At 43.6% G+C, this 26,277-nt stretch overlaps 1 protein-coding gene across 2 annotated transcripts in view; it reads left to right on the top strand.

Annotated features, from left to right (window-relative positions):
- Grin2b (glutamate ionotropic receptor NMDA type subunit 2B) overlaps positions 1-26,277 on the top strand; it is a 478,504-nt gene that overhangs the window by 414,825 nt on the left and 37,402 nt on the right. For both annotated transcript variants that reach the window (XM_026787956.1, XM_005364513.2), the window contains exons 7-11: positions 5,651-5,853; positions 6,591-6,762; positions 7,196-7,349; positions 10,722-10,847; positions 13,180-13,409. In XM_026787956.1, the coding sequence (XP_026643757.1) occupies positions 5,651-5,853; positions 6,591-6,762; positions 7,196-7,349; positions 10,722-10,847; positions 13,180-13,409 (885 nt within the window). The remainder of the gene's footprint in view (positions 1-5,650; positions 5,854-6,590; positions 6,763-7,195; positions 7,350-10,721; positions 10,848-13,179; positions 13,410-26,277) is intronic.

The raw sequence follows: 26,277 nt of genomic DNA, 5'->3' as shown, positions 1-26,277 counted from the left end.
CTTAACAGTTTCACGGTGTCCAAACTCATTCCAAACCACCCAACCAATGCCACAGAGCAAGGATGTGGGAGGAGCTGAGCACTGGTGAGGGACCTGTTGATTGTAGCAGAGCTTGCATAGTAATGATGGTTAGCACTTTAGGAAGAAGAGAATAAAGCTAGTCCAGGGAACGGAGACCTTCCTACTTCAGGAGCTATGAGTTAGGTTTTAAAGTCCAGGTCGAAAGGGGGTTCTCTGTGACATTTCTCTGTGGCTTTTATTAAAATGAACACTTCTACTCTGAATGCGAAAGTATTTACTAATACCTTCCTTGGAGGTGAGAGTCAAAGCCTCACTTGGTATCATCAGTCAAGTTGGTCCCTTCAGGGTTGTCCTCAGAAGGGGCGTGTGTCTTTCTCTTTTACTGTCAAAGAGTTGGGGGACCATTCATGAGAGGAGCTCAACCTTGGAGTCATACTGCTTGGCGTCAAGTCCTGACTTTGCACACAACACTCACTTCTCCTGTTTTCTATCTTAGAAGCCAGCCAATCCTTTTATAGACGCAGGTATCACTGGGGAGGCTATCTCATAGATTAGCTATGATGATAAATGAGATTATTAGACTATCAGATGAGCTCAAAGCCTGACACCTTTCATCCCCCCAATAAGCATCATGTGGTCCTGCTGTCTATTAGCATGTGACCCAGTGCCTGCAACATACTGGTGTGTAATTAGCGTTGAATTGAACTGACGTGAAACAGAGACGTGATCCTGCTGGTCTTAGAAAGGGTGTGAGAGAGGATTCCGTGAACAACTTATTGTTGGGGAAGCAAGAATGGCCTGTTTAATAAAAAGCCAGGAGATCACAGAACTGCAGGATGAGAGCTGAGTTTCCCTGCTGGGGTGTTGTGAACACAGAGGGGAGTCATCTGCACCCTCTCTTCACCCCATGTGCTAGACACTGTACGTCTATAAATACATCAGCTCTTATTACAATAGCTTTCACAGACTACCATTGATTGAAATAGCCTCTTTTCAGAACAGTTGCTTTTGAAAAAAAAAACATGAATGCTAGAGTTTCAGAATAAATAACACTGCGTTTTATTCCATTTGGTTCAATCCATCATTCCAATTAATTTGCATCTCTTCCAAACTTGATTCAGCTGTTTATATCATCTGTCCTCACTAGGTTATTATTGTTTGCAATTTCATGAGCACAACTTCAGTTTTGTTCTCTTAAACACTATATAGGTCACTTCTAAGAGCAAAGTCGCCTGACATGTCACTAGAGACCTCTCTGCGTGTTGGCATTGATTCATCAAACAATCTTTTCTTTTCTTCTGGGTTATAGCTTTGTAAACTTCTTCTCAATCTGTCAAAGTTTGCAGTGATCCATGTTGTAGTTCATCTTGTTCACAAAATGTCAGGGGAAACTTAGCCAAAACTCTCTCTCCACAGCGTCCTCTTCCACAGAAACAGTAAATCTATTAGCAAAGGAATAGCCACCGTTTTCTTACAGTCTGTCCCTGGCTGGCCTATGTTGAGCATCCCTAAATCAAATGAATTCCTTTTCTGAGATTCACAATCTATGGCACTGAAGTTTATTAAATAGATGTGGGCTGGGCTCACACACAGGACTTGAACAGGTAGGTGAGACATTTGGGCACAATGCTAAGGACAGGGGGAAGTTGTTGAAATATTTGAATGGACACTGTATGACAAAGTCATGAGGTGTATGTGTGTGTGTCTGTCTGTCTGTCTAATGTGTGTTTTTATGTTGGTGTATGCACATGTGCATATACATGTACGGAGTCTGTAAGAAGACAGTGGGTTCTTTCCTTATTTGCTTTCCACCTTATTTTTGGGACAGGCTCTTTTATGGTATCTGAAGCTCTCAAATTAGTCTAGGCTGTCTTGCCAGTGAACACTAAGGATCTACCCCTCTTTCTGCTTCCTCAGAGTTGGGATAGATAGCAGATGCATACTGGGGATTTGAACTCAGGTCTTTATGTTTGTGCTTAAAAGCATTCTGCAGCTAATCTAATCCACAATGTTCCATGTTATGATTTTTTTATTTTTTATTTTTTTTAATTTATTTATTTATTAAAGATTTCTGTCTCCTCCCCGCCACTGCCTCCCATTTCCCTCCCCCTCCCCCGACCAAGTCCCCCTCCCTCATCAGCTCGAAGAGAAAGTCACCTGGAAGCAGTGTCTATAGCATCCTCGTGGAGGGCACCATGTGAGCTCAGAAGTCCTGCAGGAGTTACAAGGCGAGACCTCTCTGGTATAGGCTAGTTGTGATAAAGACATAAGAATACAATTGGACTTAGAAGAAGAAAAAAGTCCAAAGGACTTACTGAGGAAAGACGATAGGACTTATAAATAAATAAATAAATAAATAAATAAATAAATAAATAAAAATAGGCACTTTAAGGCTTTTCAACCATTCCCACATAATCAAGCACATATAAAATAATATTGCTTTGACCCTGAAGTAAATAGTCTTTCTTGAAAATGTATGAGATTCACTGGGCCTCCAGGGATGTGTTTTCTCTCTCCAAGGCTCTCTGAGTGTCTGGGAGGCCATTTGGAGACAGCCTTAGCACCACGAGGTCAACAGATCTGCAGCAAGATCAGTAGTTTATTGAAGAGCAAGCACTCTCTACCTTAGGACAGCTTGTGATTTTTCAACTTTGTGAGGACCTGAAAGTGATGTTTCATTCATCATTCAAAAAAAGCCATGTTTCATTTTATTTCACTTATCTTCTTTATGTGTGCAGGTGTGTGTATGTGTGTGTCTTCTCTATGTGTGCAGTTGTGTGTGTATCTTCTCTATGTGTGCAGGTGTGTGTGTGTGTATCTTCTCTATGTGTGAAGTTGTGTGTGTGTCTTCTCTATGTGTGCAGGTGTGTGTGTATGTGTTGTGTGTGTGTAGCTATGTTTTCATTTGAGACTGGTGGTATATGGTAGGTCAAGAGTGGCCAATACATTTTCAAGTTATGATGGGCTTATTAGGTCATAATCTCATCGGAGGTCATGGTGCATCTATACACATAAAGGAAAGAAAGCATTGGGTTCAATGCTTAATTCTGAATCTAGAAACAAAATAGCTTGGGGATAAAAACCAAAATAGCTAGCATCAGAGTTAATGCCAGAAAAAAAAAATCCTGCAATTGCCAAACAAGATCATCTAGGACACAAAATCAGCACCCATGTTATAAATGATGAAAAGGCAAGGCGGTGCAGACCTAATTTGTCAGTGGGAGTAGAGTGAACTGCTTTGTGGGATGAGCGAGAGGAAGGAACCAACCACCCTTAAGTGAGACAAAAGCAGGGACTAAGATGTAATAGTATAGGAGTCCGTGCCTGTTGGCTAAGGTTTCTGTCCCGCCCATTTCCACAGTCCTTCAGTCCCAAAGAAACACACAGAGGTCTACATTAATCATAAACTGATTGGCCTATTAGCTCAGGCTTCTTATTAACTCTTTCTTACATCTTATATCAGCTCATTATTCTTGTCTGTGTTAGCCACATGGCTTGGTACCTTTCATCGGCAAGGCATTCTCATCTTGCTTCCTCTCTGTCTCGGTAAGGACTGCAGTGTAACAACACGAAGGGCTGGCTTGCTTGTTAGGGTTTCTGTCCTTCCCAGTTCCCACAGCTGTTTAGCCCCAAAGAAAATCACACAGATATTTCTATAAGTTATAAAACTGATTGGCCCATTAGCTCAGGCTACATATTAGCTCTTGTAGCTTATATTAACCCATTGTTCTTATTTAGGCTAGCCATATAGTTTAGTACCTTTCTCAGCAGGGCAACTCACATCTTGCTTCTTTGGAGTCTGGGCAGGAGTGGGAGGAATCAACTTCTTCCTTCCCAGAATTCTCCTGTTCTCATTGCATCATTTCTACTTCCTGTCTGGTTTTCCCACCTATACTTCCTGCCTGGCCAATCAGCGTTTATTTAAAACATGATTGACAGAATACAGACAATTCTCCCGCACTGTAGATTGTGTCTTTCTTCTTCCCAGAATTCTCCTGTTCTCGTTGCCCTGCCTCTACTTTCTGCCTGGCTACTGGCCAATCAGCATTTTATTAAAGTGACAAGTGACAGTATAAAAGACCATTATCCCACATGTGCCTGTGTGTTTGAAAGTGAAGTTAGTCTGTGGCTACACTGCTTCTCACTCACATCTGGAACTTCATAAACTAGTCTCATGGGTTGGTACCTCGCCTGGATCACCCTAACTACATAAAAGAAACCATAGACTGTAAGGATAGCTTATTTCCTCATGACAACTGAAGATGCTAAGTTATTTGAAAATTAAAATTATTTCTTTCCCCCCTTTAAACTCATTGGTACCATGACAACAAAAACCCAACAACAAAACTGTATGGATTCTACATAAAATCATAGATAAAGGCCACAAGGCAGATGAGCCCACCCATCTTTCATGGCAACTGACTGCAGGTCTGCCATGTATGACCCAGGGAATGTACACACGGCAACTGACAGCAGGTCTGTTATGTATGACCCAGGGAATGCATACACAGCAACTGACAGCAGGTCTGTCATGTATGACCCAGGGAATGCACACACAGCAACTGACAGAGGCTCTGTCATATGTGATCCAGGGAATGCACACACAGCAACTGATTGCAGGTCTGTCATATGTGATCTAGGGAATGCACACACAGCAACTGACTACAGGTCTGTCATGTATGACCCAGGAAATGCACACACGGCAACTGACAGAAGCTCTGTCATATATGATCCAGGGAATGCACACACAGCAACTGATTGCAGGTCTGTCATGTATGACCCAGGGAATGCACACACAGCAACTGACTACAGGTCTGCCATATGTGATCCAGGTAATGCACACATGGCAACTGATAGCAGGTCTGCCATGTATAATCCAGGGACTGTACATATGGCACACTTTCCACAGCAGAGTCATGATGATGGCTTTCCCATCATGGGTAGCATAGTCTTTGTGGCCCCAATGGCTGTTCACAGAGAGACCTATCTCTTTTGTCCCAGGCTGTCATCTTAGTCCAGCGGTGCAACCCTGCCTTGACACAAGCAGTTGTTGCCAGCCCAACCACACGCCCTTCTCCAAGCAAGTAGTGTCTGTATTCCTTCATCACAACATAATGTTCTAAATCAGAGATTCATAGATCTCTGAACAATTCCCCAGTGAACTTCAGGTACGACTCAGTACATCCGACTAGCTCATTAGCTAAAGGCACTCTCTCTCTTTATACTCTTTCCTAATACTCTGTGCTGATCTCAAGATTATGTTTGTTATTATAGCTGAGTAAAACAAACCAACCAACCCCACAACCATGTGACCCAAGAAAGCCAGAAATTTCACAGCTCTTGATACGAGAGCAATGGGGTTTTGAAGGGTGCTCCGACCATTGCAGGTCCTAATTCAATACTGAGTGAAAGGGAAGTGAATTAAATGATTACAGTCATTTCATTTTCAACATCTGTTTCGGGGAAGTATTTTTCCATTGTATGCTATGCTGGTATTGGTTTGCAGTTGTTTAACCGTTTCGGAGATGATTCAGAGAAGACTGGGAGAGGTGATGGATGGTGGTTGATACTGGGAGAGGTGATGGACGGTGGTTGACGGTGGCTGGGTCCTTCCTTCATCTCTGTGCAGGTGGGGAAATGGAAAGACAAGTCCCTGCAGATGAAATACTACGTGTGGCCTCGAATGTGCCCCGAAACCGAAGAGCAGGAGGATGACCATCTGAGCATTGTGACCTTGGAGGAGGCGCCGTTTGTCATTGTGGAAAGTGTGGACCCTCTCAGTGGAACCTGCATGAGGAACACAGTCCCGTGCCAGAAGCGCATCATCTCTGAGTATGGCACCTCCCCAGATGGATGGTTATGGGTGGTCCGGGAGAGAGTTAGCTGTGCTGTTTGCTGACATGGAGTTAGGCACCCTGGAAAATTCTCAGTTCCCTAGAAGCTGTAGAATCAGTAGGAGCTTTGGTTAGACATGTGGCTCTATCTAAAACCTTGACCTGTGACAATGACTGCTCTGTTAAGGTTCCTTTGACCTTGCCCAGACTCAGTGACTGGGAGCTCGTCTACTGACTTTAAAGTTTCTTTGAGTGTAGAAATATGTTCTCTCAAAGCTGGCGTTTTGAGAATTAGATCTATTTTTTGAAACAATTCCACTTGGTTTATGCTGTCAAAAGGTGGGGTTACAATGCCCTTAGATGTGGGGGGAGGCAAGCATCTTGAGGGGACAAATGCAGAGTCTCCCAGCATCTGGTAGGCATTTGTACCTGAATTTAGGCTTTCATAAAAACTGTGAACTCAATGAGGAATTCATTAAGCTGAGCCAGTAGGATACATGCCTTTCCTTCATCTATGTTATACTTCAAAGGAACCTTGAAACTTGTGCCACGGTATGGCTCAGGATACCGAGACATTAAAAAGTACCACAGCTCTAGGTCTGACCCCTTTCCTTACTCAAGAATAATCTGTACTGTGGGGGTGGAGGTGGAGGCTGGAGTTTTAATGAAAAAGTAATTTCTCCTTCTCGCACCAAGTCTTGCTTTCTTTGTTTGTTTCTTCCTGTAACCGGGTAGGAATAAAACAGATGAAGAGCCAGGCTACATCAAAAAATGCTGCAAGGGCTTCTGTATTGACATCCTGAAGAAAATTTCTAAGTCTGTGAAGTTCACCTATGACCTTTACCTGGTGACCAATGGCAAGCATGGGAAGAAGATCAACGGGACCTGGAATGGCATGATTGGTGAGGTCGGTATCAGGACGCAAGGTCATGACAAGGTCATTTCCATTGTGCACGTACGTTTTGCTTAAATATTGTAAAAGGTTTATCTTAAGAATTTAACACCATGTGAAATGGTAATGAGAGAGAAGGAGAAATAGTTCAGCCGGTAATGTGCTAACCTCATAATCATGAGGACCCGAGCTTGATCCCCAGAACCAAAATAAAATTTCAAGGACAATGATGTGTGTTTTATAATCCCAGTGCTGGGAAGGATTTCTGGGGCTGGTGGCCACCCAGTCCAGTCAAATTGGTGAGCTCTGGGCCAACAACATACCCACAGAGGAGGTGAATGGTATTCTGGGGATGGTGCCCAAGTTACTGCTGAGCCATGGAAATTTTGCTTATGGTAGACCTGCCTTCACTAACATTCTAATCTGAGCATTGTGCCTTTTTCTTCAGGTGGTCATGAAGAGGGCCTACATGGCAGTGGGGTCACTAACTATCAATGAAGAGCGATCAGAGGTGGTCGACTTCTCTGTGCCCTTCATAGAGACCGGCATCAGTGTCATGGTATCACGCAGCAATGGGACTGTGTCACCTTCTGCCTTTTTAGGTAAATCACATGCTTATTGATGACAGAAAAGGAATTCAAGGACAAGCAGCTGGGATGAGAAACAATGTCAGGACATGGTTTGTTGAGAGTTTAATTCAGATGGGGAATTCTTTTGGGATACTTTGTTATTCTTAAACACAAAAAATTAAAAACATCTAGAAATGAGGGAGATGTGTTACCCTACAAGAAAACACTATGAGAACGGTCGTCACAAGTCCCATATAGTCCCCTTTTTATCACTTAGTGCTCATTTGACCTTGAGAAAATTTGTTCTTCCTGGGGCTCCATTTTCCTCATCCACAGAATAGGGCATCTCAATTAGTTGACCTCTAAGATGTTATTCTGCAATTATTTCTAAGTCCAGGTATCTTCTGTATTAGCTACTAGTCTATTGGTGTGGAAAGATCTCATGACCAAGGCTACTCATGTAAAAGAAAGTCTTTCATTGAGGTCTTGCTTAGAAACCCGGAGAGTTAGTCCATTATCATCATGGCAGGAAACAGACAGGCATGGCACTGGAGCAACAGCTGAGAGCTTTACACCCTGATCCATAGGTAGGAGGTGTTGAAAGAGAGAGAAACTGGGCCTGGAATGGGCTTTTGAAACTTCAAAGCCCACTCCTAGTGATAGGCCTCCTCCAACAAGGCCAAATCTCTTAATCCTTTTCAAACAGTTTATCAACTGGGGACAAAGCTGGAAATACATGGGGCCATTTTCATTCCTATCACAGCCTCATTGAAAGACCTATTTATTTTTTAGTTATCTTAAGAATTGAGCTTAGGGCTAACACTTCTATAAACACACAAACATTTTCTGTTGTCATGTGAGTTTTCTGAGACTTTCCTAGCCAGAGCTCAGCTGATGCTTCTTCCTACCCCTTTTCTTGCCTTCTTCTCCAATCCCATTCTCTGCTTGCCCACTCTCTAGCACCTCTCAGATGTAAAAAGCTTTAGATATGATTTAAGAATGGGTGAGGTAAGGCCTTCAATTAAATGAGGTCTTTTGTGAGCTCATAATATATATATATATATATATATATATATATAATTTTATATATAATCATACATAATGAATTGAGCCAGGGTTTAGAAACAGAGCAGAACATTGAACTAAGAGACATGAAGCCCTGTGTGGTCATAAACAAGGTATAAGTCTTTGGACTAGTAATAATAATTATAATTATTATAGTAATAATCTCTATAAGGGGAAGAACAGTTTTAAAATAGGAATATTAGAAGAGACAGTGTGACTAGCTGTTACTTAAATTCTGTCTGTGAGGGAATAATTCAATTAATGTACCACTAAATGGAATTATAGATTCTATAAAAATTTTTCTATAAGTGACTTAAGTTTCTTAGCCAATCTTCTTATCCATGATAGAGCATCTTCCACGAGTTCTTCGATAAAGCCCAGGCGTGGTAGTCATCATAGCCTATGTTTCAGTCTGCTGCACAATCTGGGGCAACTGTGGTGGACAGACACACGTATGCAGCATAATATTGTGGGAAATTCTAGGCAGTGTCTCAGGGCAACCTCAACTCCTAACCCGACTGCCACTTTCTGAGCATGAATGTAGAAAGAACCCGGCTCTCTCACACTTGGTTTACTGTAAAATAAACAGAGCCACCCGGTAATAAAAAGCCATGGGAAGGATTATAAACACTGGTGCGTGGGGGACGTCCTTTATAAAGTCCTTTTGTAAAGATTGATAAAGATGTTGGGTGCATTCGTTTGCAGAAAGTTGCCCTACACTAGGTAAGGCAGGAGGGGGAGGGGGCAGGAATCACAGGTGTGGAGCATTCATTATGTTCTCGGCCAATCATAGAACAGCATGAAGCCAGTTATAGCCAAGGGTGGAGGAGGTTTCCCCGGCACCAGATGAAGCCGACTCAAATGTACCGTGTAGGTTTGAACCCTGCTGCCACTGAGAGCTTTGCTTTTTCACAGCAGTGTGTTAAGTTCTAGGGCTTTCTTAAGGGTATTTTTAAATTGATTAAGTGACCAGGCTTTTATAATTCCACTGGAAGTTCAATAAAAACGTAGGTTTCAGAATGGGAAATATATTTTCTAATTTTCAGCCAACTTCCCCCCCTTTCGATTTCATCTTTATTAATAACTTGGAAGAAGGGGGAAACAGCCTGTTAATTCACTGATTATGAGTTTACAAAGTGATGTGACAGCTAAAAAGGCCAGAACTATTTTGGGACACCATTGAGAGGCACTGTATTGCAGGACAGAGTTACTATCACTCTTTTGTGTCTGTGGCATCATGGAGATGGCTTATTGGAAGATAGTGTTCTACTTATGGGTCCCTCTAAACCAGAGAGATTTAGCTCAAATGGAACAAATCTACCAAATACGATGAAAGATACAAAATAAGCATTCATAGAACCATCTTGTTCTCTTGCCTAGCGTTAGCCCCTTGCTTAGTAGTAAGAATCAGATTGTATCTGCTTTGGGATTCGCAAACCATGCCTGTTCCCTTGCTACCTGGGAAATGTCCACTACTGCAAACACTGAGAGTCAGCGTAGATAGTTTTTTTTCTTAAACTGATTAACTTATACTCTCATATCTTCATGATACCTAGTATGACTACCACAACACAGTAGGCTGGAAAAGGAACTGCAGGCTGGGCACTGAGAGACGTATGTGGACACAAAAGTGAAGGGCATGGTTATTCATCGTACAACAGGATTGCCAAACCAATTCAGCTCTAAAACAGAACCAACATTTGTCAAGAATTTGTCCACACAGCTCACAAGCACTGGGGAAGGTTTCCTTCTTGGTATGGTCATGGGGATGAGGACATAAAGCAAGTCAGTTTGATATCATTTCCTTGTGTTATGTTTACCTCTTCCAACTGCACCATTCCTTGAGAGATCCAAATATGGTTTCAAGAGGGACAGACACTGCCCCCAATAAACCCAGAAAGGCTCACAGACAAGATGGTGGTCTTTATGTATTTGAAAAAAAAAACCAAAAACGATCTTGCAGGGCGGCGGTGGTGCACGCTTTTAATCCCAGCACTAGGGAGGCAGAAGCAGGCGGATCTCTGTGAGTTCAAGGCCAGCTTGGTCTACAAGAGCTAGTTCCAGGACAGGCCTCAAAGCTACAGAGAAACCATGTCTCGGAAAAAGCAAGAACAAAAACAAACAAACAAAAACAAACGATCTTTACATGCCCAGACATAAAAGGGGCCGCACAAGCATATCTTATGTCTTCCAAATTCAACCCTGGCTCTCCGAGGGTACACGGCACACTTGAGGCGTGCTCCTCTCAAAACAGGTGTTTGCATGAACAGATGATTATGGGGATAACAAGCTTCTTGCTCTCTGCTTTGACCCTGAGCACTGTTTTGCTTCCCTTCCCAGAGCCGTTCAGCGCTGACGTGTGGGTGATGATGTTTGTGATGCTGCTCATTGTCTCTGCCGTGGCTGTCTTTGTCTTCGAGTACTTCAGCCCTGTGGGTTACAACAGGTGCCTAGCTGATGGCAGAGGTAAGGCTGCACGGAACTCCTGCGCCTCTGCCTTTTCCCCGCCCCCACTCACAACTCGGAATCATTATATCCATCCTTTGTTACCTGTGGTCTCCCTACTTTCTGTGAGGTTGGGGACCATTAGCGTGTCAGTGTAGCAATGTTTAAGAAGAAAGATTGATAGTGGAGATGCTTATGTCTGGACACTATTTCTAAAGTATAGGTTATGGGCAATTTATTGGGAGAAATATGAGGGAAAAGGCAGACTATGCACACATAGTAAGAATAAGAAAAATTAGACTGTGCAGAAGGTATATGAAAATTCTTTTGGTCACTGGACCTTCCCATAGTTGAAGGGTTACTACTGAGTTACAGTGTCTCCACATCCTATGTCTTTGGCCCATACACTAACTCAGAAGTACTTCCAGGAGTATAGAAGTAGCATGCTTTAAATGAAAAAGGACACGGAAGGCCAGTTCTCACTTGTGGCTACTATAGCATGGGTCTCATGTCCTGAATAGGTAGGCATCAACATGGGGAAACTGACCTTGTGTTTGAAGCACTTTTGATATTTTTGAAAACTTCATCAAACTTCTGAAGGAGTCCTGAGAATCTAATAAATAGCTCCTTCAGAACTTCATAAAAGCCCCAGGATTAAGAACTGTGCCGCTTCTTCTAAACCTTTTCCTTTTAGAATTCTAGTTATTCTGGAATATACCTTCAAGAAGACAGCTCCTTAATCTTAGGTCCTAATAAGAATTGCATAACGGGCACTTAAAAGACAAAGGTGCTCGGATCTTGTCTCTGATTTACTAAATCCAGGAAGAAGCTTAGACATTGTATGTTTCAAAATAGTGATTATTTACCTTGGTCTTTCCAGAATAGCCAGGTTCACCTTGTATCTGTTTAATAATAACCTCTAGGGTGGTCACCTGGCAACGGTGTTCAATAAACATGCCATTCATGCTTCGGTAAGATTCACAGTCCAATCTTGAGAGCTCCTGCTTTACCGGTGGACTTCCAAGTGCTGACCTACCTTATATTTTGTGTGTTCTGAGGTGGAGTTCTACATGTCTCCATAATAGGGTGTGGCCATTGACTCCCCTACCCCATGCGAAAGGCTCGCTAGGAGCAGTGACCTGTATTCCAACCTGAGAGGCTCTAGTGTGTGAACCCTCTGAGTATCCCCAAAGTGTAGACAAAGGTCAGCCCTGTTAAAGGCCAAAGACAGAGTATACTGCCCTCTCACCCAGAATACGGAAATTCACATCTCCCAACTCCGTACCAGAACTCACGATTGCTCATGTTGCTTTAGGGTCCTTCTCTTTACAGAAGAGCCCAGCACTGCTCCGCTCAAGTCTCCTTAGGGCACTGCTCAATTTGCAAAAGTCTGCTTTGTGAACAACTTTCTCTTTGCACATCTATTGTATTAACTGGAGGCCTCATGCACAGACGTACGTGCACAGATAGACAACAAGTTCAGCATGGCAGTCCCCGGTGATGTAGCGGGCTGAGCACATGCTGTCAGCATCGCAGGCAGCGTTCCAAGACCTTTGTTAATCTGTCAGATAACTCTGTGGGCAGACATTCGTTTCTGCAGTAGAAGTGTGGACAAAGATTCAGGTAACACACAAGGTCTCTCCTTCACCAAGCAAGGACAGCAGGCAAGTCACAGATCACTTATGGGCAGAAGGCCTAAGGTCCTATGGACGGACATCTGTCAAGGATAGCCGTGTTTCTGTTCTAGATGCACATGGTCAGAACAAGAGTCACTGGTCTCTTTATCTGGGCTTCCTTGTACAGAAGCTGTGGCTGCATTAGAGCAGTTGGGAAGGGCCAGCATTGAAGGGGTTAGGAGAATCAACGTCATTTCAAAGACAGCTGCTAAGAGCTAGAAAATAAAGAAAATGTAACCAAATCATCCAGCACTGGTGAAACTCAACAAGAAGGTTTATGGCAATAGTAGAAAGGGGCCTCACACAATTCTTGCTAATGTCTTGGAAGTTAAAATACTTCCTTGTTAGATACAATGGTAAATTTTAAGAAAAATGGTCAATGTGACCATATTGGGATAGTTGGTCATTGTTACCCAACTTTCACCCAAAAGATCTTGATGCTCTAATATATGAAGGTGGAAAGAATTTTAGTTGGAAAAAGCTCTCCCCCCACACCCTAGGACTCTGAATTTGCTTCTAAGAAACCCTCTTCTGCCTTCCTCAGGCTCCCAGGAGAGGCATATGCTCTTGAATTGTAAAGCTCTTGCAGGAACTTTCCAACTCTGGGTACTTGTAGATAGAGATAGATCCAGTGATTCAGGCTTAAATGTTTTTCCCTGTCTTTTGTATCATACTAGAGCCAGGCGGCCCATCTTTCACCATTGGCAAAGCAATTTGGTTACTCTGGGGTCTGGTGTTCAACAACTCCGTCCCTGTGCAGAACCCAAAGGGGACCACCTCCAAGATCATGGTGTCAGTGTGGGCCTTCTTTGCTGTCATTTTCCTGGCCAGCTACACTGCCAACTTAGCAGCCTTCATGATCCAAGAGGAGTATGTGGACCAGGTTTCTGGCCTGAGCGACAAGAAGGTAAGAAACCCATTTCAGACTTGCATCTTTCTCTAGCTTGTCCTGAACCCTACTCAACGTTCTCATGAACCTGGTAATTTTCCAAATGTTTAGAATCAACAGCATTTTCTTCAATTGAGACATGGCATAGAAGCTGGATTCCCTACTGAATTAATACTCCTTCATGCCTGCATTCTGATTCGTAAAGGGCTGCCACAAGGGCGCCCTGGGCTGCAAAATAAGGGGCTTGGTATGCTAGCAGGCTCTCTGAGTACATAGCTGCTCTTGTTGGATACAGTCGGGTGGCCACTCAGCTCAGGGCTGCCTGTTTGCCATGTTATTAGAGGGCTGCCCCTGTGTACCCACACTGGGGATACCAGAGCTTTACATCTCATTTTCTTCCCAATGGTGGTTGGCTGTGGGTTCTCCCTTTGTTCCTCAGTACACTCACGTGTTCCTAGGGCTGAGCGGGAGGGTTGTTCACATTGTATCTCAAAGAGAGGTGCTATTTAATGCATGATTGCCCCTGTGTGGCGCAGATGAGTGGGTTGCCCCATACCAGTTGCAGGCCTCCCCACCTACCTGGCAGTGGGGAGAGGAAGGGAGGTATCTGCTAGTCTCCATCTTTCCTAGCTGAGGGGTACAAAAAATAACCCTTGCTCTAAATGCTTGGGATGGTGTAGGTCAGCCTGAAGCACGCCAGTTTCCATGGGAGGTTTGTCCCTAGACATGCAGCAACCATGACAGTCTGAGACTAGAAAGGCTGTGTTTGCAGAGTCTCTGGGAAAGTTCAAGACCAAAGCAGTTTGCGTTCTTTCGCGTGCAACCGTTTTCCTCTTCTTGGGTTCTTTAACATTTCGAAAGTGTCACTTTCCGTTCCCACTGCCAGGGGGAAGCCCTGAGATCAAGGCAGGTGTGGTCTCAGGCTGATAGGTAATGCACTGTCACATGGCTGGAGATCCTCGTGAGATCAGGGGACAGTTCCTCCAGCCACTCCTCTTCATTCACCTAGAATTCCCAGAAGTGTATGAGAACGAGGGACAATTCCTTGAGGGAATTGTATGGGTGTCTTTTGTGTGATATGCGTGTCTGTATGTGAGTGTGTGTGCATATGTGTGTGTCTATGTGAGTATCTGTGTGTGAAATAGACAAATACACTATATTCACTGTTTATATGTGACATATTGCATGTTTTTAGTTCATCTGATTTGTCTTTCTTTTTGCTTTATTTTTCTTTAAATTGTTGGATTATTTGCTTTATTTTTATTTAAATTTAATGTTTTCTCTTTCTTGTATGTCCTTCTCCCTTCTTAAAGCATCACATATTGCTCTGACTCATAATTTATGATGTATTTATTCACATATTCATCCATTTATTACCTGATTCATTGTTAGACCGAAGCTTCTCTTGCCTATGGTTCTATCAGCAGCATCTATTGTCACTGTCTTGGTTAGGCTTTCCATTGCTGCAATGAAACACCTTGACCATAAAACAAGTTGGGGAGGAAAGGGTTTATTCAGCTTTTAACTGTTCATCATCAAACATCAGAGGAAAGTCAGGCTAGGAACTCAAGCAGGGCAGGATTCTGGAGGCAGGAGCTGATGCAGAAGCCGTGGAGGGGCGCTGCTTACTGGCTTGCTTCACCTGGCTTGCTTAGCCTGCTTTCTTACAGAACCCAGGACCACCAGCCCAGGGATGGCACCACCCACCATAGGCTGGGCCCTCCCCATTGATCCCTAATTGAGAAAATGCCTTATAGCTAGATCTTAGGGAGGTATTTCCTCAACTGTGGCTCCTTCATCTCTGAGGACTCTAGCTTGTGTCAAGTTGACACAAAACCACTCAGTATAGTCATTATGGAACTAACTAAATTTGGGTTAGGCAGCTTTATCCCTCCTTGCTCCAACATCCATCATGGCCTTCACTTGGACTTGATCTAGATCAGGTAGGCCATACCTACCAAAAGTCATGTATGTGCCATGTGTCTCTCAGGGCTCTGCTGCCATGTGTCAGACATATGGTTCTAGACATATGGTTCTCTGTCAGTGTCACCAACAAGTGACCAAATAGTGGGAACATGTCACTATGCATTACCATGGCAAAAGAGTGGTGGGACACAGACCTTCTGGAGACTGTCAATTAACATTTGAAGATAATCTACCATATTTGTCTTATTGTTTCCTTCAAATATCTCTGAAAGTAGCTCCCAACACTTTATTTATCTCTCTAATACCTTAATTTCACCCAGCAACAACTCAGAATAAGTTTCTATTTGAACTAAGAATAGTTGACATGGGGGGGGGTTCTTTCCCTTATGGCCATCTTAGGCTACTAATAGCAAAGAAAACATGTGTCTGTCATGCTGTTAGGATTCTAAGAAATTGGACCACATCAGTTCTTTTACAGAAAATAAATGCAGCTACTTCCCCCCTAATGTGGCTTCCATGTCCTTTGTTAATGACTGCCAGTTCTCCAGTATCTCTGGACAATGCTTGCATCCTTCACCATAGGCATCCTTAACTCTTCAGCATTCTTGACCAAGGCTCAATCCAGCATCTGCCTAGAGCATTTCTCTTCCCAGTTTTAACTTACTAAACCCCTACTTAAACCTGACTCAGATTAGAGATCCTTTACTTGGAGAACGCTCCCTAGGTTCATCTGGGCAGCTCAACACTCTCCCTCTTCCATGACAATTATTCAGGCCTTTATTATAATAAATTTCCATATTCTGTATGGTAATCTGAAGACTTATATATAATAGTATTTCTCTTTGACTGTGAATCCTACAGTCAGTGACATTATTTGGTCATTACTAGGACAAAAAATAGGAGAGTAGAGAGAGACTCTGTGCACTCTGTGTACTTACGAGCCTCCTGTGCCCACAGTGGACACGACACTACGGGGAAAAAAGCCACAACACAGCAGGAGCCTTTCACAACTGCTTAATCGGGAAATGATTGAAAATGGTTATTCGATGTATTTCAGAACGTCACAAGTGACAAAATAGTAAATTATAAGCATCCTACCAGAAAGTGTCAACATAATCTACATAATTATAGAAAACATTTAAGTAACTAATGACACATGACTGCATATTTAGTGTCAGGAACAGTGGTAAAACTCAGAGGAGAGTATTTTGAAAGTGTACTTAAAATGTCAAAATTCACATTAGCATTACTTCAAAACACCTAAAGAAAACAAACTCTTGGAACTGGCAAGGGAATACATGTGGGGAAACACATTATTGGAATTTAGAAAACGGAAAATAATTATGCATTGAAACAATATTATTGAGAGTAGAAATGAGATGGTTTGGAAGATTATTTTTTTTTCAAAGGAATTACATTTTCATCAGGGAAAGTAACATTTACAGTAGAGAAGGATTCTGAATCTCATTCGGGCTATCAGATGACATATTGTCTGCATCACTGGAATGGTAAACATCTCCGAGCGACAATGGGAGGATATCAGTAGCTCTGACATTTATAGCTTAAATAGTCATCAATAGTTGGGCAGAAAGACAAGTGCCCTGAGATCTCATTTGTTATTGATAAGGGCACCTGCTTCTGTGCTGCTCCTGCTGCATGCCTCCCCTTTGGTTACAGCGTACTGCAGGGAGCCTTGAACGACCACAGGAGGGAATGTGGACACATCTCTGGCAGCCCCACTGTACCCTCCTGGGTGAGAAAGGGCCATAAGCGAGTTAGTGGCATCTTTCCCCCCCGAACAATGAGCCCATGGTACTTGTTCTTCCATCTCTCACCTATCCAGATAAATATTCCCGTTCCCTTTTGCTGTCTGCCAATCCTAGCACGAAGGGGAAAGACCTCCACCCACTAGTATTTGCTGGGTACTGGGCACATTATCTTTGCCGCATCTCTGTGTGCCATTTGCATAACCTTTCGTCTAGGTGTGCTTATCCCCATGTCCCATCAGGACACTGCAACTCCGAGATAAATTGAAACCCCCTGAAGTCCCAAATACCAAGTGACAGAGCCAAGGTTTAAGCCCTGCATATTTAATTCTAGGATGTTTCCCTATAGGGAATCCCAGGCAAAGTTATAGCATCTATCAAGATTAAGGTATTAGTTTTCTTATATAGTTGTGACAAAATAACTAACAAAAAGAACTCGAGGACGGGTTTATTTTGGCTCATGGGAAGGGATGTGACCCATCGTGGTCGGGGAAGCACGGCATTAGAAGTATGAGCTAGCTTGTCGCCCTGCTTCTGCAGTTGGGAGCAGAGACAGACAGAAAGTGCGGCCGATGCTGTAGCGCCTCAAGCCCCACTCCCAATAACTCTCTTCCGCCAGCAAGGCACCGAATAACTAAGAGTCCCAAACCACTGCCACCAGCAGCAGGGGTCTATGTTGGAACAAGTGATCCTATGGGAGCCGTCCCTCATTCTAACCACAACAGTTCTTGTGGCCACTCTTCCTTCTATTCCAGTTAATTCTAAGTTAGTCCTCTACCGTTCCTTTAACTAGCTGTTTGGGGTCCACTTAACCCAGGTTATCACAGCGTGCATTTTATCCACCACTGTTGTCACTGCTGCTGGTAAAGACCATCATTGTTGTCATTACTGATGATACTTCAGCAATAACTTGGCTAATACTTTTCTTTTTAGCTCCCTTTAAGCCAGGCATAATGCCAAACACATTGCAGAGACAATCTTGGGTAATGGTGTCGTTAATATCTTTATTTGTAGATGAAGCAATTGGAGCTTAGAGGTTAAATAACTTGCCCTTACGATATTCTTGGCCAACTATCACCTCCCCCATCATGTGCCACACTATTTAGATCTCGATGCTTTTTCTGGTTAATCACCCTTTTCCTGCATCCTCCGTATACCTTATCAAAGATTAACAAGCTCAATCATTTCCCTGTGCTAAAAATTAAGCTCTCTAATTAATTAACTCATAATAATTAGATAGTATTCTAAAATTCATACTTTGTTTGATAAATCTTTCAAAGGAATCATTTGAATAGACAGTAATAGGGATTTCTAGCGCTTGGGAAGGCTAATGGCTTTCACATTGACTTTAGCCTGGGCATAAAGTGACCCTGACCTTTAAATCATTGTTGGATGATAGGAAGTAGTGATGCCAGGAGGGAGAAGGGTCATTGATGAAGGCAGTGGGGGATGAGGTTGGATTTAAGGAAACCTGCAGAGAGATGGAGATGACTGTGACCTTAGTGGGCTGGCTGTGTGGCTATTGGGCTCTCTGGGTCTCTGGGATGTCCGGCTACATTCCTCTTCACACACTTCTACCACCACTGTGACATCCTTAAATCATGTATTATAGTTTAGCTCCCAAAGGAGCTAAAAAAGCTTTTTTTTTTTTTGACAGCCTGCTCATCTATGCAGACAACAACAATCTTTGCCATTCAACATTCATAAGCAAGTGTTCTACTATTGGGCAACACCCTCAGTCTTGCCTGCAGCAATGGAGAAATAGTAATATTGGCCATATAGCACATAAATAAAGACCCCTTGGCTTTTCTAGATAAAAGGCAATTCTCGGTTTCTGAGAAATTTCATAGGATCTGAAAGTTACTGTTTCTCTTTTGGGCAGGTAATATGATTTGAATGCCCTCTGTCAACCCCAGGATGGAATTTAATTGACATTGTAGCAGTATTAAGATGCAATTGGGTTATGAGGGCTCTGCCCCAACAATGGACTAATGTCAGCATCTTAGAAGCGGGTTAGTTGCCATGAACCTGGCTTTGCTCAGTTTCCCCAGATCCCTTGATCTCTTCAGTCGTGTGCTCAGGCTTCCCTACAATGTGATGCTCTGTCATGCTTTGGCACAGTGAGAAGGCCTTTGCCAGACGCTGATGCCATGTCCTGAACTGGCCAGCCTCTAGAACAGTGAAGAATGCGTTTCTTTTATTTACAAATTACCAAGTCTCTACTGTTCTGTTACAGTAGGCTATACTGGAGGAAGACAGGAGGATGTGGCTTTCAAGTCAACATGCAAAGAAATAATAACCATGCGAGCCTGCAGTTCAGTAGCCTGGTGATGGCTTGTTTCTAGGACTCCTATCCTGAAACAGTGGGATGTCGGTGAGCTTCTGTGAAGAAACAGGGCCATCGTTTCTAGTCTACAAATGTATTTTCCTTGCTCTATTAACTTTAGTTTGGAAGCCAGCAGGAAACCGCTAACCTCACACAAGGGCTGTCACACTCTGGCCCTAGCTGAGACCATTTTGGTCAACTCATAGACTATTTGGATAAGAATAGTTTAGTAGAGGCATCAGTCATGACTAACAAGGCAGATCACTAGCAATGTGGACCCGGGTTGGACATCCAGGTAGTTGAGTAAAATGCAATGGTGTGTGAGCCATGCACACAAGCCCTCTGGGGCTGTCAAGGAGCATACCATCATTTTTTTTAACTGTCTTAAATTTTTTAAAGATGTATTTATTTATTATGTGTACAGTATTCTCAGTATTCTGTCTGCATGTATGGCTGCAGGCCAGAAGAGGGCACCAGATCTCATTACAGATGGTTGTGAGCCACCATGTGGTTGCTGGGACTTGAACTCAGGACCTTTGGAAGAGCAGGCAGTGCTCTTAACTGCTGAGCCATCGCTCCAGCCCCTGACTTAAATTTTTTAATTAAACTTTTTAAATAAAGTTTTTACTTATTTATTTATTTAGAGCGAAGATCTTATGTATCTGGCTTCCAACTCATTATGTTTCTGAGACTGGCCTTGAACTTGTGGTCTTCCTTTCTCCACCTCCCAACTGGTAGCGTTACAAATGTGTTCTGCCACACCCACCCAGCAATGCATATTCTTAGAAAAGATGACAGAGAGCAGGTCTTTTGGAAATGGCGGGAGAACAGAAGTCCTCACATCCTGGGAGCATATTGAGTGCAGAATATAAAGGGTTAGGGAGGGGACATCTGCCTTCTCTTCCTCTTAACTGTCAGAACCAATCCAATACTGTATACGACCACCATCCCACCGAAAGTCCTTCTTAATTCTTGCCAGGGTAACCCCGTTCACGTGGGTTTATAATAAATCTGAAGCTCTTGGATAATGTCCAGGTTGCCCACCAGAATCAGCTACCCCCACTTCTGTGGTTTATATCAAGTCTGAATCTGCATGTTTCAGCCTATTAAGGTAGGACCTAATTTCAGAGCCTATCTTCATTGGGACTGGAATTCTGTAAGATCCATTGGGATTTAGAAATGCTCATGTTCAAATCCCAGGCTTTCCCAAACTTGCTTTCTCTCTTTTTCTATGTTCCCCTCCATCCATAACACTGTTGGCTGCCTTCCTTTTAGCATCTAAAGACTTCTCACCCTAGATTCCTTACCTCCAAATCCTGTTACCCCACTGGGGCACTCCAAATGCAGAAAGGTGCCTCCAAAAAATACATTCACAGCCCAACCTTTAGATCCAGTGAATGCTGACCCAATTTGGGTGGTGGCGGTGTGGGGGCTTTGCAGACATAACTAAGACTTTGAAGTGAAAACATCCTGGGTTGTCAAGGTGAGTGTTGAAGCTGATGACAAAGCAGCATCAGGAGAAAAAGGCCACTTCAAGATGTAGCTGGGATTGAAATGGCAAACATAGGCAGGCGATGAGCCACAAGGAGCTGAACAAGGTGAGGAAAAGATCCTCCCCTGGACCTCTAGAGGTATTATGGCACAGTTAGCAGCCTGCAGAATTTACAGAAAGACATTTATGCCTGTGGTCACCTCTGTGGCAACCACAGGGATCTAACACAGACCCATTGATGGCTTCCTCTAGAGCCTACATTTTGAGTTGGTTGTGTCCTTTGAACTTTGGGTCCTCTCCTCGTCTCAGCCCCTGTGCTCAGCCATTTGGCCCCATCCGTATGAAACCAGCATTTCTCACAGAAAAATTTGATTCTCCTTTGTGTAGAATTCATGCACTTTGCCCTGGAGATCTACAGGGAGATGTGTTACACGGAGAAGGTCTTTCTCTTTGCTGGTAAATTTTAGGACAACAGGAAGTGGCATTGTTTGTTCCCTTTGGCTGTGTCCTTGAGCCTGGTTAACATCATTTTATCTTCTTATGTGCTGCGCAGTCTTTTCCAAGGCCTGTTGTGAGGTCATTGTCATAAGTGAGTGAAGGTTTATTTCTATAAGATGTAATCAACTTCACAGCTTTCTTGCTGTAAAAATCATTACGAGCGCACTTTCCTTGTATTCTGGTTTATGGCATGTAGTTCATGTCTCAAGGAGAGAACTTCATTTTGATCATTAAATGCAGGTAACTCCCTTCTTCTCAAAAGCACAGGTATCACACACATGTGCTCTCACACACACCTGAGTAATCACAAATTACACACTTGTATAAAGACGCAAGTCTATGTGTATACAGAATGTAAGTTGAAGCATGTTGTCTCAGGTTGATGATTTTTCTCACACACACAAAAAAAGAGTAGAGCTTTGTTTCACTCAGCTGACATTAGTGGAGGCATGTTTTTGCCAAGTGAAGTGAAATGAAGCTAAAGAAGGAAGGAAAAGAGGGAGGGAGGAAGGAAGGAGAGAAAGTGGTTGTGGGACCAAGATAGGAGGAAGGAAGACATTGGGAAGGGAAACCATCTGGACCTAAACGTGGGCTAGATCTGTGGAGTTATTCTTCAGAAAGGTATCCTTATGCAGGATACTAGATGACCAGAGGCTCCCTGGAGCCAGAAGATTTGAAATGTTATTATGCAAACCAGCATTAACAGGAGGTTTCTGTTTTCCCACCTGAGTTGAATTAAACTGATGTTTAGATAAAAACCAGCAGCAGGCAGCTCCTACTTCTAGTTAGACATGTCAGAGCCCATGTGTGCGGCATTCATCTTGGTGGCAGGATTGGAAGTGCTGTTCCCACCCACTGGGGTCACTGAGTGTATCTGTGATTGTAGTAAGTAGGAATGGTGGGCTGTGTCCTGCCACCCGCCTAGCTTATACCCTGAAATAACAACACACAAATTGTATTCATTAAAATACTGCCTGGCCCATTAGCTCTAGCCTCTTATTGGCTAACTCTCACATCTTGATTAACCCATTTCTATTAATGTATATCGCCACTTGACTGTGGCTTACCGGCATGAGTCTAACCAATGTCCATCTTGGGCAGGAGAAGCATGGCATCTGCCACACTTCCCTTCTTCCCAGCATTCTATTCTGTCTACTCCGCCCACCTAAGGGCTGCCCTATCAAAAGGTCAAGGCAGTCTCTTTATTCAACCAACGAAAGCAACACACAAACAGAAAACCCTCCTATACCATGTGATTTCTATGTGGAGCACGTTCTAGGCCCAGCTTGAAATGACCAAGTACACTGGGGCCTCTGTTTGAATTTGAACTTTTGTATGGAAGTGACTCCTATTATCAGAGAGGAGAGCTAGTCCTTTAGCTAGCTATTAAAGACAATTTCTTCATTCTGAAATTTATATACATGGATGGGAAATAAACCTGTTCTCCAACATCGTTTTCTTTCTCACTAAAAACAAAATTAAAAATAAGTGTTTTCATCTCAAGGAGACTGGGCTTACCACATCCCAGTTTGTGGGTAAAAATGTATTAAGAATGAGTGTCTCACAAGCAGTGATGGTGCATGCCTTTAACCCCAGCACTTAGAAGACAGAAGCAGATAGATCTCTGAGCTTGAGGCTAGCCTGGTCTACAGAGTGAGCTCCAGGACAGCCAGCACTACACAGAGAACCCCTGTCTCAAAGTAAAAAAAAAAAAAAAAAGACTTAGCATTTGCCTTCTCAGTAACTAAGTTGGAGTCCTCTGAGATAAATTAATGTAGCATGAAAAATTCTATGTAGCCTAGGGTCAGAATCTTACGATGTATCAGACTTGAGAGATGTCAGAATTCTAGTCACAAAGTTAGCTCCTGAGCAGGTCCTGGGTTCCTGTGTTTGTTTCCTCCCTGTCACCTGCCACGTGTGCCCAGAGACAATGGCAGCAAGAGTGGAACAAGTTCTGAGTAAATTGTGTGCCCCTGTTATGTTTTGGAGTCTTTCTGCCTAGCTTGGGCAGGTGTGAGAGCCAATGGGAGGCCAGGAATACCTGGGACTGGGAAGGCCCGGCCCCTTCATCTACAATTCCCTTTTGAGAGCTCCTTTCCAGAATGGGTCCTGGAGGGTCATTGAAAAACTGCTTACGATCTGTAAACAGCAGAGTCTCAGACCTTTCCTCTGCAAGCATTTTAATCAAGTCTGGTTTGGGCAGGACCCTTCATTCACAGCTTCAAGGGCACTGGCTCCAGGCCAGGCCAGGCCTGACAGCACAGGAGGAGGGGAGAACAGGAGCAGGCTAGCTCGCTGGCAGAGGAGGCTGTTCTGGTTTTCCGAGGAGTCGGGAGCTGCTGAGCCAAAATGTGGGGCCTCGTTTTCTCTCCTGAAAATCCTAGGACTTACACCAGGGAGGGAGGTCATGCGTTGAAGAAATTACTTGCAAGCATGAGGGCCTGAGTTCCATCCCTAAAACATACATGTAAAAGTCAGGAATCGTGGTATGTGCTTGTGATCCCTGCACTGGAGAGGTGGAGGCAGGGGCATCTTTGGGGTTTGCTGGCTGGCCAGCCTAACTTGATCAGTGAGTTCTAAGCCAGTGGCCATAAAGTAACTCTGTAACAAAACAAACAAACAAACAAAGAGCAGGACCCAAGAAACAACACTGAAGTTGTCCTCTATCCTGTGTGTGTAAACACACATACACATTTACCAAGAAACTGTCACAGGAAAGCAGGTATTCCAGCAGAGCATAACACAGAGCAATTACTCAGGGGCCCTTTCTCATAGTCAACAAAACAAACAAGGAACTCTAGCCTCTCCCTTCCTGAGGTTCACCAGCAGAGAGCACATACAGTCATTTGTGCATATGAAGGGTGACCCATTCCCCAGTAGTCACATGGAAAAGGCACTTACTTCTGCCTTGGCTGCCTCACCTTGTCCTAGCATGTGACAGGCTCCTCTCCAGTAAGGATTGTGATCTTGCCTGTCAACCCCAAATCAGTGAGAAAAGGCTTTTAAACATAATTGTCAGTCCGGTGGCTTGAGCTGGACCTGCTGCAAGCTCTGGGATTCTGCAAGGGCAGTGAGGAACATTCCAGTGAAGGAGCTGCTGTCTTGGTGGTGTGGGGGTGGGGTGGGAATTTGGTGCTGGGCAGAGGCCACGCCCATAAGGTGGCTTCAGCTCCTCACCGGAAGTGGGAAGTGTTCCAGAAGCAGTCATCATTCCTAGGCTCACGTACCAGGAAGTGTCTCTCCGGGTAATACATGACCCAGTTGAGAAACCTTTCCACTTTCACCCGCTCATGACGGTACCTGCTACTTCCATGATCCAGGGGTCAGCGAAGAGCAGGATTCATTGGAGGAAAGTAGTTCCCTGGTCATCTAGGCTGACTGGTCTGAGTGGCAGCCATTTTCCTGGAATTCTTTAATGGTTACTTATGCATAACTGTGACCAAAATGTCTGGCTTTAGAGGACACCATCTGTGGTTGTTTGGTCCTGTGTGATCAATGGCAGAACGTATGGTATAGGAGAATGTCATGAGGTTCACCCCATGGTGGAGAGGAGAGGGGTACAGGGCTCAGGGTGCCTCCCCCTCCATTGGTTACGTCCTCTCTGCGAACACTACTTAAGCCCACCTCGGGATGCGCTGTAAGACTCTTCTGGGTGCTTCTAAATGCAGCCACACTGACGACCAAAATCACTAGCACAAATGCTTTGGTGTGCTTATAATTCTGCTTTAAATCTTTATATAAAAACAAAGCGACTCTAAACTGTCTCTTGAAATGCATCTCACAGAGTATTTATGTTGGGAAAATGGAGTTATCATTTACTCGTCTGTCAGTGAGACATCTTCCTCAGAACACCTCCCTGTTAAGCCCAAGATCCTTCAGCTGGAAAGAATTGGAATCTTGATTTGGTAGACACACCTGCGTAGGAAAATCGGGACCGTTGGGCTTGGAACCCAGACCTGAATAAAATTTCGCAATAGCACAGAAAGTGGGCACAAGCACTGACAGCCAAGTTCATGGGTCGCCCCTTCGGATGGCAGCAGACTGCTCTCTGTGACTGTGTACATTCACTAAAGGATGAATAATCCTAGAACACAAACTGGTACTAAGACTAAAGTTCTGCTCCCTGATGGATTAAATTGCTCTTAATTAGCTAACCATTTGAAGTATTGTTTAACTGGGGAAGTGTCTTGGTGTTTTTTCAACAGCTAATTTAGAAGTGAACTATTGAGAATGGTATGTCCTTAGGTTGGATGGAGCCTGTGGGAAATTGCATTCCAAAGCCACAACTGAATTAGCATTTGTATCGTGTGCTCTTTTGCAATATGAGCAAGCATGGCCCCCACCCATGATAGCCACTATTATAAAACTGCATTGACAAGGACTCCAGAGAGCTCACCAGTCATTCGTGACCTGACCACTGGGTGACACTCTCTCAGCTAAGAGCTCCACATCGTTTTGTTTGGTTGACTTTTCCTCCAGAACTTTTTGAGGCAGATGCTACACCAAGGAGAAAAACAAGACAAGGATCTGTATGCTCTTGCTCTGTTCCTAAACTCCTGGCTGATGCTGCCTCTTTAAGAGAGCCCCAGGCTCCCAGCTGTACATATCCACCATTGCTGCACTCATCCTTCTAGAGAGTGGTCCTGACCTTTATACACCCTTTGCTCAGACTGGAGCCAAGTTCTGCCAAAACCCCTGTCCCTATCCCACTTTGGTAGATTAATTGATCTCTTTTTCGTATGATTTGTCTGAATATTTTGTTTAAGGCTCTGTATTATCTGCATTTAACATGTTATCTAGTATAAAGATGATACCTAGGATATAAATGATACCTAGGATATAAATGATATCTAGGATATAGATGATATCTAGGATATA

This window comes from Microtus ochrogaster (genome assembly GCF_000317375.1).
Source record: "Microtus ochrogaster isolate Prairie Vole_2 chromosome 14 unlocalized genomic scaffold, MicOch1.0 chr14_random_2, whole genome shotgun sequence".
Taxonomy (NCBI): Eukaryota; Metazoa; Chordata; class Mammalia; order Rodentia; family Cricetidae; genus Microtus; species Microtus ochrogaster.
The sequence above is the reverse complement of the archived record's forward strand: the minus strand, read 5'-3'. Positions and strand labels throughout refer to the sequence as shown.